Raw genomic sequence first — 16,243 nt, forward strand, 5'->3', positions numbered from 1 at the left:
GCAGGACAAACTCAAATATCCTTCTCACTCCACTTTCCTTTCACTAAGCTAATGTGGTTTCATCAGATAAACAAGCTTTGCAAATCTTGCCACATTTTCTTTCTCACTCTCCTCTCTTTTGATAATGTAAACACTTAAACACTCTTTTTCTTACATTTTGTTTTCTTTTCCACATTTCTCTGTTGTAAATATGCTTTTCTGTCTGATACAGAGTACTCTGTTGTTCAGTCTTTTTTTTGTTTCTCCATTGTTCTTTGCCTTAATTCTGTGTCATAATATCTTGTAACCCTGTTTCTCATTACTCTCCCCTCCTCTATTTCACACACATCTTCCCTTTCTCCTTCCATCTTTCTCTAAAGTCCTTCTGCTGTTTTATTGATTTGGAGGGAATAAAAACAAATAATGGTCCAAAATTCAATCAATAAAGAGGAATTGTAGTGGCATACACATATTGTCAAACATAAAATTAGATTATTTTGGTAATAACTAGGAAAAAACCAGCACAGTTAATAATGCATCATTATTTCTTTGTGTTCCATGATTTTTTATATTACACTGAATTAAATATATGTAAAATTATTTTCATTGTTTTCTTCTTTATATGCGTATAGGCTCCTCAAAAACTTGCCTGTAAGTCAGAGGGAAAGGCTGATGTAAAATCCGTTGCTTCTTCAGAGAGACCCCTTAATCTTCATCGCCCCATGACAGAAAGCAAATCACCCTCCTCTGGAAAGAAAAACCAACTTCCACAAACCAACTCTGCTTCTACCCCATCGCCACCGACAATGCCCCCAGCTACCACATTGCAACAGGACCCCAAAACAGATGGGATCTTAAAAACTCAATACAATTTTACTGAGGGGCAGAAGGAACAAGACAGGGGAATTTCTGCCTGGGGTACTCCTACAGTAACTGAGAAGCTTGCTCAGCTCATAGCTACATGTCCGCCGTCAAAGTGCCCTAAGCCAAAAGCCCGAAAGGTGTCACCAGCTCCAGCACACAGTAGCTCGCCTCCCTTAATTTCTAATCTGCAGCGCCCTGAACGGGCTATGGCCAATAGGAACACCTATTCCAGGGCGGTGCACCTTGCCCCACCACCACCGGTTTCACGGCCCCCAGGTCGCCCATATGGGTCCAAAAATAAAGACAGTATTCTGGAGAAATTTTCTGGCACCTCTAGAAAAGAGGAATCAGATGGACTTTCAAAAGGGATCACCAGTAGCAACAGCAGCACAACCACCACTAGTACTGCACTATCTCAAAACAGTAGTTACTTGACGACATCCACAAATGATAGCACTGACAACAGTACCACCAATGGAATGGAATCTCAATCTCGTCTTGGGCATTGCCCATCTCATTCTTCCTCCATGGCTTCTCTTTCATCACCACCACCATCTTCCTCATCTTCATCCTCCTCCTTAGAAAGAATAGGAAGTACAGGCTGTCACATGTGTTTGCCAGGCTCACTAGCCTCACGGCCTAGAGCAAGCCCCTCCCGAATAGAGGAGTTTACTGAGAAAGAGAAAGAGCATGGCCGAGACAAAGACACAGACAGTCCCAGAGATTTAAGTAAGGGCTCTACTTCAGCTATGCCAGGGAAGCAAGATACTAAAGAAAGGTGTTCTTTGTCAGCTCCTCGAAGTGAGAGGGGTAAGAGCTCAAGTCCAGTCAAACGTAGTCCCAATCAGGAAAGTCGTGGTAGTGGGGTACCAAGTCCTGCTGAGTCCACCAAATGCACTATTTCACCTTCATACCCTTCTGGTGCCAGCAGGAGCCCACCACAACTATGTGATGACACTGGGGCTCTATCTCCTGCATCACCAGCTGAGCAGGATTCAAAGCCTCTTAAGAAGCGGCGAGGACGACGGCCTCGCTGGACGAAGGCAGTGAGTCGCACCCACAAGACTTCACATGAGGCTGCTTCTAACCATCAGAAACCAATGCCATCAGGGCTTTCCTCCTCATCCCCTACTCGGCAACCTGTGGAATGGACTCCTTCTGGTAATCGGATGTCCCCTGTTGCTTCAGAATTTTTTGATTCTTCACCCAAGAAGAGGGGACGGCCCAAGTCCAAAATGCCTCGGTTAGATGCACCAGCACGTGGCCGCACCCCAAACAAACTGGTACCCTCAAAAGTCTTCTCCAGTCTGCTCAAATCTAAAGAAGAGCAGGATCCCCCTATTTTGCACCCTGAAGTGGACTTTAATCCACCTAAACCCATGCAAAGAAAGCGTGGACGTCCCAAGCGCTCACCGCCAACACTTCCACAAGAAACCCAGCCCCCAACACTTGCTCCTGAGTCGGGGGATGCTTCAGTAGGTGTAAAACCTTTTCGTAATAAGGGCAATGGGCAGCTCATTATGAAGACAATTATAGGCAAAATTAATAAGATGAAGACAGTAAAACGGAAAAGGCTCCTCAGCCAAATACTGCTTGGGCCGAAACCAGGGACTGAGCAGGAAAGGTCCAGAAGCAGCGGAGTGCCAGGGGCTGCGGCTGCTACAAAACCACAGTCTCTATCATCACTTGCAGCTACATTTGGGGGCAAATTAGGACCCCAGATCAACGTTAGCAAAAAGGGGACAATATATATGGGTAAAAGGAGGGGTCGTAAGCCAAAAACATCAGCTAATCCCTCCCCAGGTGCCCCCACACCCCCTCCTGAACCTTTCTTGTCACCAAACACGTCGTCCCCACACCATCATCACCAGTCACAGGCCTTACAAAACCAGCAACACCACTTGCCTCCATCTGAGGTGTTCCCTTCGCCTTCACTCTCGCAGTCAAGTGGAGGCCAGAGTCCCATTAGTGATGCCAGCTTTGTTGAGCCTGGCTCAGTGCATTTCTCATCCCACCCACACTGCAGCCATTCCCATCAGGGCCACCACTCATTTTCCTTTCCTCCACCTACTTTTTCAGCCCCCTCTGCTCGCACTGTAGCAGGCTCCTCATCATCCACAACAAACCCATCTCAAAAGAAATCATCTTGCCGGGGTTACCACCATCACCACCACCACTACCGGCAGCACTACCATTATCGAAAATGTTCTCCTCCAAGGCCACTATTGCCCACGTCTCCTGCTCCTCTTAGTGAGCTGAAGGAGGCCACACCTTCCCCAGTCAGTGAATCACACAGTGAAGAGACAGTACCCAGTGACAGTGGCATTGGGACAGACAACAACAGCACCTCAGACCGTGGGGAAAAGGCTGGTAGTGCAAGTGGCTTAGCTGGTGTAGGGGTCTCACTGGGTATGGCAAGTGGACTCTTAATGCCTGGTGTCATAGGTCCAGCCATAGGAGCTGGAATGGGGCTTTCTTCGAGAGGTAGAAGGAGGCACTCATCTTCAGTTCTCTTGGAACGTCCCTCACCTACACCCTCCCCACTTGGAGCAAGGGCATCACCTGATACAAGAAGACCGCACCCAGCTGCCCCATCTCCTGCTTTGGTTGGACATAAAGAGAAGCACAAGCATAAGTGCAAACGCCGTGGACATGGCTGTCCTAGCTATGACAAACTAAAAAGGCAAAAGCGAAAACGCAAGAAGAAGTACCTGCAGCTGCGGTCACGTCGACAAGACCCAGACTTCTTGGCTGATTTGGATGAGATCTGTGTGCAGCTCAGCGATATACGAATTGGTCATCGCACACCAACACTTCGTTTGGGTAGCAGTTTGGGTCTGGGTGCTGGGGCAGCAGGCCCGGGCCGTGGGTCTGCCTTGGGAAGTGCCAGAGCCAGCAGCAGCCTTGGAGGTGGAACCAATCCACCACCCCATCACTATATACACGGAGATCTCTTGCCCACCATCTTCAGGATCAATTTTAGTGGATATTATTCACCCCACCCAGCCTACCCATGTGATTCACTTCATTATGTCCGTAAGCCAGATCTTAAAAAGAAAAGAGGGCGACCACCTAAGCTCAGAGAATCTATATCAGAAGTACCTTTTGTACCTGGGTTAGGCTTTCCCCTCTCCAGTGGAGGTTTCTATCACCCCTCTTATGGTGTTCCATACTCTTCTACCCCACTGGGACTTGGCTACTATCGTGGTTATACCCCAGCAAGTGCCCTGTACCCCCACCCCCATCACCAGGCTCCTCACTCTGGCCCATCCCACCATGTTCATTCTCCTTCTTTTCCTCCACCTCCGCCCCCTTCTTATGTCCATCATCATCACCCCTCCCACTTGCTTCTTAACTCTTCCAAATTTCACAAGAAGAAACATAAGCTGCTTAGGCAGGAGTATCTAGGTGGTGGTCGTTCATCAGTACTCTATCCTGCAATGTCGTCCGAGCTGTCATTTGGCTGGCACCACAAACACAAGCATAGGCACAAGCACCGTGATCGCTGTGGAGAAGAGGAGGGTGATGATGTTGGTGGAGTTGTAGGTAGCATTGGAGGCAGAAGTGGAGGAGGTGAGGGGTTGGGGGTCGGAAGAGGGGAGCGAGGGAGTGTAGAGTCCCTGCAGCGTTGCCGGTTCGGGCGAGATGGTTCTGGTGACTCCAGTGCTAACAAACAGGCAGCTTCTGCCAACTCCCCTTCCTCTTCCTCCTCGTCTTCTGCAGAACGGTACAAGCGAAAAGAAGCTTCTATGTCTTGTCTTGGACCTTCGCGACTGTCTTTGGGCAGCGTGAGCCGGGGACATCATCCTGTTGACTCCTGGTTCAGGATGGGAAGTTCTGATACTGATTACTCCAAACTCTCTAGAAACCAGTCCCTTTCTGGGTCTGGTGCATTCTCTGAAGGACATGTGCAAAATACAGTGGAGTGCTCGGAGAGTGATGAAGAAGATCCTGCTTCCCCCATTGAGGAGGCAGAGACCAGCCACCACACCAACTTGTTCACATCTGCACTATCTCGAACCTCCCTCAAAGGGAGTCGTAGCAAAAAAGGTGGAACATCAGAGAGCACCAGTCTTTCACGGTTGGATCAGACAGTGAGAAGAGATCGTTCCAAATCTGCAGAGAGAAGAGAGATGGGTAAGTGAGAAATCTTACAAACAAATGCTGATATTGTAAAGCCTATTGGACTTTCAATACTTTTGTGCTATGATTATGGCTTACATTACAACCATGCTCAGTTGAGGAAGGTCCTTGCATTTTTTTTTTTTACATGTTGTTGTCGTCAAACAACTGAATGCAAATCTGAGCTTGAGCCTCCTGAGGTGACCCAAGTTTAGTTTGACATTGTGAAGGTTGCAGAATTAATGCAGTGAAATGTCATTCTCCAAATATAGCTTTACCTCGGCGTCCTCCATAATTCTGTGCTAACATTTTATTGGATGTCACTTGCCTCAGTGCATGCCACAAATTTCTGATTCGATTCCAGTACTTCCCGTTAGTGTTCTGTAATGACTACAGGGCCAGGCCATCACATCAAAAACATTTTACATGGTCTGTTTAAAGCGGTTGATACAAGACTGGTTGAAGTTGCAGCTTGTGGTTAAAAGTTCTACAATACATACTACCCAGTCTACTACCTAATGGCTAGTTACAGCATAATTTCCTCGGCACTCCAACAGCTGTGGGGTTCCAAATAGACTAAATGTTTTCACACTCACACATACACGCCTGCTCAAATGTTACAGTGCTGAACCAGGTGAAACAGCATTTTTCATAATAGTGCAGGCTCTCAGTCATGGTGGGATGGATGGACAGTGTGTTTGTGTATATGTTCTCATGCATTGAGGGTCCCTAGTGAGACGCAAAGTGTAGTATGTAATCCAGGATTAGAGCTCAGGACATGAGGTCATCCAACGATAATTGACTGCACCATTAATTCTCTGTAGCAGCAAAAGTAAGAAACTGATGAGAGTAAAAGATGAGGATAAAGTGCTGGAGGAAAATGGGACTGATAAAAAAAAACAAGAATAAGACTAAGGCCGTGAATATAGGTGTGACTGGAAGGAAGAGTTAGTTGATGAATTGGTGCACATATGTAGTGGCAAAGCGTTAACCATAAGTATTAAACCCCGACGGAATAGTGGGGGAAAAAACAATGAAAGAGAAAGATGTGGAAGGATGGATTTGACTGATGGAAAGATAAGATGAATAGAACATAATAGACTAGACTGTATTGAAAAGTGAGTTAGACTTGAGAGTAAGTTAATTAAAGGAATAATGGAGGATAGAGGGAACACAGTTAATGAGGCCTTGCACACATGAATACATGTAGCTGCTTTTTTGTTGAATCTGTGAGACAGTTATTTTCAGCTACATCAGAATATGGCTTTTAGGAGATGAGTACCTTTTCTACACCATCTATAATCCAATGTATCTCCTCAACTCCCCATTGTTATTTACCTGCTAATAAATGTGCTTTATCAGCCCTCTACGAACACCTTGGCAATTGAATCGCCATTGGCTAGTACGTTTTTTTGTTTACTCGCCAGACTGATAAATATATACATACACATATACACTTTCCGTACCCACTGTATACACCTAGGATGCCTTGAGGGTGAGTAATTTATGGCCTAATTTTCATTTTTGGGTGAACTAACCCTTTAATTTGTTTAATTTTTGTGAATACATTTTCAGCCACTCAACCTACCTTTTGTTTTAATATCACAGGAAATGTGTCCGGCACGCAGAACCAAGTTGGCCAATCCATTGTTCCTGAGGTTTCTGAGGGTCCCCATCATCGGCACCACCATCACCACCACCCTCCTCTGTCCCTCTCACACTCTGCCTCTTGCCTTTCTCACTGCACTCTTGACCAGCCTGGAAGCACCGCAGCTCTCCGGCCCTCCAGCCGCCAGGCTAGTCCCTCCACATACTCCTCCCAGCCTGCATGCTGCCGTGACTCCCCCCCTTCACATCACTCCCATCGGCCCCCTCCCAAAAATAACCTGCACCATGTCAACAAGATCCTCCGTGCAAAGAAGCTCCAGAGGCAAGCACGCACAGGAAACAACATGGTGAAAAAACGAGGTCCAGGCCGTCCCCGCAAGCACCCGCTGCCCTCGCCTCCCTCATCGCCCCCACCACAGACAGCTGAACAGGAGAACCATCCTTTACCTGAAAGGCACAGAGGAAGTGTTCTGTGGGAGGAAGACACCGTGGTTGAAGTCATTGAGTCTGTAATACAGAGTCAGCGCAGAAAGGGACGCAAGAGAAAACGCTGGGAAAGGGAGACAGAAGGAGGTGATGAGGAAGACGAGGAACCAGAGGAGGAAAGAGAGGTGGAGGAAGAAGAAGAAGAACGACCAGCTGCTAGAGAGGAGGATGTGATGGCGAGAGCAAGAATAGAAAGAGGGAGGGGATGGTTGACGCAGGAGGACATGCACTGTTTTCGCAGGTATGCGCTACAAAATACGCAACTGTTCAAAATTTTCAGTAAGATTTTTAATTTTTTGGAAGAAATTAATACTTTTATTCAGCAAGTATGCATTAAATTGATCAAAAGTGAAAGACATTTGTTACAAAAAGATTTCAAATAAATTCTGTTCTTATGAATTTTCTATTCATCAAAGAATATTAAAAAAAGTATCATGGTTTAAACAAAAAATATTAACTCTTTCCCCGCCAAACAGAATTTTCCGGGTATCCGTGTTTTAGGTGGTATACGATAAGGAAGGCCGTTTGCGCATGTTCTGAAAGAGTGCGGGACTTTTGGATCACAGAAACAAGCGTAGACAGTGATCGGCACAAACTGGAAGGAGTAGCAAGAATGTAGGTCAAAATATAAGATAGAAAAACACAGAGGTATACCGCTGATGTGTTAATGGACTCGGAGTCCGATCACTCATTATTTGATCATTCTGAATCTGATCGGGACGAAGTAGTCAATGAGGGAGATGCACATGCTGCAGATAGATCTCTAACCCGTCAATCTGGACGAAGACAAAGTCCACCTGTGTGTCTAAGAGTGGACCGTGACAATTCAGACTGTGACACTTTGGACTAGGGATGTCAACGATTAATCGATGATCGATTAATTGTCGATAAGAGATGCAACAGTGAGTGGATGCGTTCAAGCCCAAGGTCTCATTCACCGTTCCCAGGTGCCAGAGCAGATAGAGGTAAGACAATATAAGAAAATGGCTGAGAATGTGTTCTATCTTTGTGCACATTTACCACACTGTTGGATAATACTAAAACATATATATATATATACAGTATCTCACAGAAGTGAGTACACCCCTAAGTGAAAATGTCCAAATTGGGCCCAATTAGCCATTTTCTCTCCCCGATGTCATGTGACTACAAGGTCTCAGGTGTGAATGGGGAGCAGGTGTGTTAAATTTGGTGTTATCGCTCTCACGCTCTCATACTGCTCACTGGAAGTTCAACATGGCACCTCATTGCAAAGAACGCTACATAAAGATGGCGTAGGCTATAAGAAGATTGCCAAGACCCTGAAACGGAGCTGCAGCACGGTGGCCAAGACCATACAGCGGATTAACAGGACAGGTTCCGTATAATGTTGAATAATACTAAAATATTTGTGTATGAGTGTGCATACATTTATGTGTATGGCTGTGTGCATAAATACACACATGAGCGTGTAATGGCCAAATAATTAATAATAGAAAATAATTCCAATTATTCCTATAATTATTTACAGGTAGAATACAGCGAGGCAGAGGTCAGATGCGGCAAGTGCATCAACATGGTGCTGCTGGTGACCAAACAAGGGCCACTGTGAACCATCCAGCTGAAGATGCTGAACCTGGCGATCCTGAGTGGCATGAAATGAACTGGCAGCCAAAAAACTTTCCCTTCACTGAGAATCCTGGGCCTGTCGGCGATGCTGCTGCTCTTGAGTCAGAACAACCTGTAGACTTTGAGTTGTTAATTTCTGATGTACTGATTCAGAACATTGTTGATCAGGCCTACCTGTATGCAGATCAGTGTATTCAAGCTATGGATGATACTTCACAACATGCTAGATAGAAGTCATGCATTGAAGCCTGTTAAAGTTTCAGAAATGAAAACCTTCCTGGGGCACTTTTTTTCTCACTGGTATCATTCATAAGCCTGAACTTGATATGTACTGGTCTGCAGATGACATGTTAGCTACCCCCTACTTCAACAAGGTCATGCCTCGCAACAGGTTTGAAATCATATGGAGATTTCTTCACTTCAGTGAAATACAGCAAGGCCCAGTCTTGTATCACCTTGTCCAAATTCTGCGAAATGTATCAGCCCAACTTAAACATTTGCATAGATGAGGGGATGCTTCCGTGGCATGGACGCCTAGCTTTCAGGGTGTACAATCCCCAGAAACCCGTCAAATATGGTATAAAATCCTACATCTTGTGCGATTCCGATACAGGATACTGTTTTTACATGAAGCCCTATTGTGGAGAAAGCGCTGCACTGGAAGACAAAGTTGTCTCTTTTCTTGATCGCCTAGTAGGTCATGGCTACAGATTGTTTATGGATAACTTTTACAACTCTGTACCACTGTGTGAGTGCCTACTTGATATGAAAACCCATGTCTGTGGTACAATTAGGAAAAACAGGTGAACCACCGGTCAATCGAGATGTCAGAAATGCTGACCTTCAGATTAGGGAAACAATCATGCGTCACAATGAAAATGTGATGGTCTTGGCGTGGCGAGACAAGCAACCAGTGAAAATGGTTACAAAATTCCATCAGAACAACATGGAACGTGTTGAGGTATGGGAGAGAGGCCACCAAGAAAAAGTTGCAAAGCAAAAACCAGCATGCATTGTGGAATACAATAATGCAATGAATGGCATTGACAAACTAGACCAAAACATTGTGTACTACCCTTTTGTCAGGAAGTGGGCGAAGAAATTTGTCACGTATCTTGTTTCAGATCAGTTTGTTCAACGCTTTTGTCATTTACAAAGTGAAAAACCCACAGGGTAAGTGTAACACTCTCCTCATTCATCCAGAGTGTTATAAAATCATGGACCAGCCAAGACTATGCTGGTGGTGGGGAATAAAATGATGACCATCCAACTGAAAACACTCCAAGAGCACCACACAACACTGACCCAAGAAACGCACTGAATGACAGTTTTGCTGTTCATGAACTTGTTCCAATCCTGCCCACTCCCAAAAAGCAACACCCAACCAGAGGATGCAGAGTTTGTGTACTTAAGGAGACCTCGTTCTGCTGCAAAAGTTGTGCCGTCACCTTGTATCCTGGAAAATGTTACTCTGTGTACCACTCAAAAGCAACTTACAGTGCCTAAATTTTTTTTTATTTTACATTTATTTCCATTTTTTTTTCTTTTTGAAGGAAATGACATCTGAATGTATTCTGCTTGAAAATGCACTCCTTTGATAAACATACTTTTTTCCCCTCAGCTTTTTGTTTAGAATGTTGTATTTTTGACAAAACCAACCTTTGTTCAAGTGGTGATTTAAAAAAAAAAAGAGCAAATGAAGGTAAAATAAAATGTTTTCTTTTGTTTAAAACCAGAGGCTTGGATCTTTATTTTGATATATAGTATGCTCATATATTCATAGAAGAAAAATATTCTGCCGGTGGCTGGCAACTTTTTTTTTAAAACGCTGGCGGGAAAGAGTTAAGTAGTTGGGGAAAGAGTTAACCGTTTTCAGTATTGATAAGTTACTTGAGCACCAAATCAACATATTAGAATAATTTCTGAAGGATCATGTGACACTGAAGACTGGAGTGATGGCTGCTGAAAATTCAGCCCTTTTAAAAATTAACAGGAGTAAAGTACATTTGAAATATATTAAAATAGAAAAGTTATTTTAAATTGTAATAATATTTGCCAGTATTAGTGTTTTTAATGTGTTTTTGATCAAATAAGCTATTTTACCGTCTTTGTAAATAAGTGACTTCTTTCAAAAACATTTTTAAAAGTGATCTTACCAACCCCAATTTAATGTTGACTTAAACGACACAAAACTTTTAATCTCGTAATAAATTAATGCTTTTCTTTTTCAGTGCACTGGAGGGAAAACCTGATGGCCAGTCCTCCCCTGAGCGCACAGGCCCTACTTCCCTGGAACAAGCCCCAAACCCATCTGTGACCAGTCAACGGGAGAAGAGAGTTGCTAGACCACCCAAAAAGAAGTTTCAAAAGGCGGGGCTTTACTCTGATGTGTACAAGACTGACGAGTAAGGATGAACACACTCATCAAGCCCGTCTTATCATCTAACTTTCATATACCAGGAAAATAAACGTAACCTCTCTCCATTTCCTCATCAGTCCTCGCAGTCAGCTGCTACAGCTGAAGAAGGAGAAGTTAGAATACATTCCAGGTGAACTTGAGTATGGCCTTTTTCCTGCCCCCATTAATGTTGGTGAGTTTTTCATTTAAGCTCAGCTTGCCGTTGTGACCTAATAGTCTGCAGATTTTGACAAGCATCAGTTAATTTTGCACCATATCTAATTGCAGTTTGGTTGACAGTTTGATTTAGGAATAATTTTTCGACATAACAGTTTTAAAGAGCTATTATTTCAACAAGTAAGCTTGTGGACTTGCCAGTATACAGCTTTCATTGTCATTCTAACTAGTTTATTATGTATGGCCCCATGGGCAATCAGGCTGATTAGTTATGGTTTTTGAGTTATGAGGTGATTAGTTGATTCAATATTGGAATGGTGCAGCCTCAAGTGAAAGGACAAAGAGATTGAATTAATAACTGCAATTTGTCTTCTGTGTTTGTCCAGGGAAATACTTGAGACAGAAACGCATTGATTTCCAGCTGCCTTATGACATCCTGTGGCTTTGGAAACATGATCAGGTAGCTCCTTAAAACCAAATATTTCTTAAAGCTGACAGCTGCTTTTGTCATTTATATTTTTTGCTACAAAATCATTTTATTAATCAGTAATGTGGTCTTGGTTTCCAATAAACATCCTTAAAACAAGATACCTATCTACTTGTAGGATATGTAGTTTATAATCTTTATTATTTTATTATTCTTTATTATTAAGTTTTCAGAGAATGTATTTTTCATTAAGTTCATGTTTCTTTCCTCATTGGCAAATGTTTTTTCCCTTGTTGTAAGCATAAATCTAAAAAAATATAGTAAGGTTTATGCTTCTTTATGAAAAAAATTATTTTCCAAAGGGGTAACTTAAATCAACGTAGTTCAGGATATATTTTCTGAAAACAAGTTTTAATTTCTAAAACGATTTTTTGCAGTTTAATGCCTGATTCTCAGCAAAGATCGTTCTACTAAATTATTCATCTTTGTTCTTTGTAGCTCTACAAGAGACCTGATGTGCCTCTCTACAAGAAGATCAGATCCAGTAAGGAGATTTCCATTAGTTTTTATCACTACCCATAAGCTCAACAGCTCTGTAGAGCAGAACATACTTGTGTTTCCATAAATATACTGATTTGACAGGACTGAGAGTTGTTGATTCCTTCATCACTATCCTGCTCTCGTTTTTGCACACTTTGTGTTTTGCATGCATATGTTTGCAGATGTTTAAGACTAATGCATTAATATTTTACTTCTTAGATGTCTATGTGGATGTGAAGCCTCTTTCTGGCTATGAAGCCACTACCTGTAACTGCAGGCCACCTGAAGAACACTGCGAGAACGGCTGTCAGGATGACTGTCTAAACAGGTAAGAGGCTTACACCTTCTCTTCTGCTTACCTATTAGTGCAGTTGTAGTTCAAAAAGTGGATCCCATTGGTTTCTCTTCTCTGTCTGTCTCAGGATGATCTTCGCTGAGTGTTCTCCAAGTACATGTCCGTGTGGCGATCAGTGTGATAACCAGCGTATCCAGAGGCATGAGTGGGTGCAGTCCCTCGAACGCTTCCGGGCTGAAGGGAAGGGCTGGGGGATCCGCACCAAGCAGTCCCTACGTGCCGGCCAATTCATCATCGAGTATTTGGGAGAAGTGGTCAGCGAACAGGGGTTCAGGTTAGGCTTTAAACAAGAGGAGACACAGACTTCAATTAGTTAAAACACACAACAGTTTGGTTAATTCCATTATGTGAAGCTCAAATGCTATGTATAAACCTTTTTGGGAATGTAATTTTTTTTTTCTTCAGTTTTTATGTTATGTTGGTTATTTTTTATATATATATATATATATTCTAACTAAGAATGTGAGGGTAGCAACCACAGTGCATTATTAAAGGTATAGTTCACTCAAAAATGAAAGTTTGCTGTTAATTTACTCGCCCTCAGGCCATCCAAGATGTAGCCGACTTTATTTCTGGAGTAGAACAGTAAAGAAGATTTTTAGCTGAAACTGTGGCCCTTGGTGATTCATAAAATGCAAGTCAGAAGCTGCCGTCTTTGACAGTTTACTACAGAAAACTACAGTTCAGTTCAATTCACAACAACAAAAACATTAAAATGGTCCAAGAACTGGTAACTTAAACAGGGTTCGTATAGATACTGCAAAATAAAATTCCAGGACTTGCAAGGACTTGCACTACTTTTTTATTTTTTTTTTTTATGAATATATGATTGACCTGAAGAATGAAAGCTATATCATACACTTGGAAAATTATGAGCTTTATCATGCTCATAGACACTAGGGGTGTGACAATACACTTAGCTCACAAGGTGAGACAAAATGCAGATACTTGATTCACTAGAACGAGACAATGTTTTAATACTTTAAGAAATTAATTAAAGACAAAATATTTGTCTTTTAATCACAAAAAGTAAAACAATGTAGTTGTATTTTTTTTTTTTATACTTTATTTTTTGACAGATTTTGTTTTAGAACACACAAACAGAAAACGTAAACCAAAACATCTACCACAAAACACTCGGGTTCACAGAGAAAAAAGAGCAGAAAGAGAGAAAAAAATTGTAATTTAACAATTAACGACAACAGTTACATGAGGTCTTACAAGAAATCAAGAACCGCATAGTACAGATAGAAGTTGAGGTGCACTTTGGAAGTCTAGCCATTGCTTGTTCGCAGTATAAAACAATCCCATTTCCTCCAATAATTTCCCCCTTTATTCTTCTGTAACCATAGGGAGAAGGTCATTTTTTCCATAGAACATATTTGACTGACAATACTTAGGAGAAGATCCATATCGGGAGGGCTTCTCTTAAGCCAACATTTAGTAACTGCTTTCTTGCATGCAACTAAAAAAATCTTTCCTGTACCAATACTTAAAAAAACAAATAAAAAAACAACGATGGATAACATTAAAGAACATTTCAAATAAATATACATTGCATTCACATGCTCCTCGGATGCTCTCATTTCCCCGAGTTGTGCTTCCCTTACTCTAAGGCTAATAAATGTATTTCATGATCTGGGTCATTATTTAATACAAAACAATATTTAATACAAAACCACACATAATGTTTCTACTGTATCTGTCAATCACTCTGATGTTTAGTTAAAATGAGTGAATTGACTCAAACCCTCCGGTGTGACCCCTAGAAACATAGTCGGAAATGACACATCTATGTTAAAGCCTATTTACCCTTGATATTAATTGCCCTGCCCTTTCCCAAAAATACTGAATATGTGGACATAACCAAAAAATGTGGGCAGAGTCTGCTTGTACAGAACCGCGCTCCCTCCAGCAAGGGTGTTGTTTCCCAGAGAACTTAAATTTTTGCATAGGGGTTATAAAAAATCTGATCAATGATTAATGAGTGAGTCGTAGAACACTGAGTTTTCCATGCAAGAAGCCATACGTCTTTTGATATTTCCTCCCTCATGTCTTTCTCCCATCGCTGTCTGATATATTCCGTTGAATTTTTATTCATTGAAGAGAGAGCACTATACAGTTTGCCTATGACCCCTTTGATATTTTCACCCTTATATGCATCTATAAAAGTCTGGATCAATTTAGAAAAAAATATCCTCATTGGGGCTTCTGATCTCTGTCCAGAAAAAGTGCCGTACCTGTAGGTAACCAATAAAAATCCTGTCTGTTAAAATCAAAAGTCTGACATTAGGTTCTGAAAGTTATCCAAATCCCCGTTTGATATAATTTTACAAAGGGCAGTAATACCATGAGATACCCAAGTCTTATATCTGTGGTCATGCAAAGCTGGAGTAAAGTGTGGATCATAGGCTGGCCAGTCCAATACTTTTACCTCCCTTTGAAGCTTAAAACGTTTAACCACCGTCCACAACTTGACAGAGTGGCCCACACATTGATTCTGTATTAGATGTATATCATTTATATCTTTCATATCTTGCTCTATGCATCCTAGAACCGATTGTATAGGAGTGTCCATCAAAGACAATTCTATATCCTTCCATTTTGCTGTATAGTTAGGACAACACCACAATACTAGTGGTCTTAACTGTGCCGCCAGCTGATAATCCCTCATGCACGGTAATGCCATGCCACCCCTCTCCCTTGGTAATTGCAGGGTTGCATATCTTACTTGGGGTCTCCTCTTGTTCCATATAAATCTAGAGATACAGGTGCATCTCAATAAATTAGAATGTCGTGGAAAAGTTCATTTATTTCAGTAATTCAACTCAAATTGTGAAACTCGTGTATTAAATAAATTCAATGCACACAGAATGAAGTAGTTTAAGTCTTTGGTTGGTTTGTTGAGATAGTGAGTTGGTGGGTTTTTGTTAAATGTGAGCCAAAATCATCACAATTAAAAGAACCAAAGACTTAAACTACTTCAGTCTGTGTGCATTGAATTTATTTAATACACGAGTTTTACAATTTGAGTTGAATTACTGAAATAAATGAACTTTTCCACGACATTCTAATTTATTGAGATGCACCTGTATGTTTGTCCCATTCTCTAAGCTGTTCACGAGAGATCCCAACTGGCAGTGTAGTAAATAGATATAATAATTTGGGTAATATATTCATCTTGATAGCTCTTACCCTGCTGCCCATACAATGCAGTTGTATTTTAAAATGTTTAACTAATCTAGGGCTTAACTAATGATTATTTTGCTAATCAAGTAATCTACTGATTATTTTGACAAGTGAGTAATCTGATGTTTTTTAGTAATACAAATAGAACTAAGTGAAAAACAGGCTTTAATATGAACATGAATATGAATATGAATAAAGTAACGATGAGGCAATAATAATTGGCCTCAAATAAAGTATCAAAACCAAGTACATGGTTTTATTGAACAACATTGTTGATTTGAAATCGCGATGTACAATACATCACATATTTAGAAATATGTTGTTGTATTCTCCTGTGTTGGCATAGGTTTAAATGATTTACGTTACAAATCAAGTGAGTTTTCCCAGATGAATGTTAAGCAACCCAAACTCACCGCATATGCAGAGGAAGAGTTCAGCCCCTTTTACACATACAGTCTTCACTGGTAAATTACCATTAAGAGATCATGTG

At 41.8% G+C, this 16,243-nt stretch overlaps 1 protein-coding gene across 4 annotated transcripts in view; it reads left to right on the forward strand.

The window, feature by feature from the left end:
* The window catches only part of ash1l (ash1 (absent, small, or homeotic)-like (Drosophila)), a 42,418-nt gene that overhangs the window by 7,868 nt on the left and 18,307 nt on the right, over positions 1–16,243 (forward strand). For all 4 annotated transcript variants that reach the window (XM_016551630.1, XM_016551628.1, XM_016551631.1 and 1 more), the window contains 8 exons: positions 612–4,980; positions 6,574–7,300; positions 10,899–11,072; positions 11,164–11,258; positions 11,629–11,702; positions 12,168–12,213; positions 12,429–12,537; positions 12,632–12,838. In XM_016551630.1, the coding sequence (XP_016407116.1) occupies positions 612–4,980; positions 6,574–7,300; positions 10,899–11,072; positions 11,164–11,258; positions 11,629–11,702; positions 12,168–12,213; positions 12,429–12,537; positions 12,632–12,838 (5,801 nt within the window). The remainder of the gene's footprint in view (positions 1–611; positions 4,981–6,573; positions 7,301–10,898; positions 11,073–11,163; positions 11,259–11,628; positions 11,703–12,167; positions 12,214–12,428; positions 12,538–12,631; positions 12,839–16,243) is intronic.

The sequence above is a fragment of the Sinocyclocheilus rhinocerous genome, unplaced genomic scaffold, assembly GCF_001515625.1.
Source record: "Sinocyclocheilus rhinocerous isolate Xijiao unplaced genomic scaffold, SAMN03320098_v1.1 scaffold314, whole genome shotgun sequence".
Lineage (NCBI taxonomy): Eukaryota > Metazoa > Chordata > Actinopteri > Cypriniformes > Cyprinidae > Sinocyclocheilus > Sinocyclocheilus rhinocerous.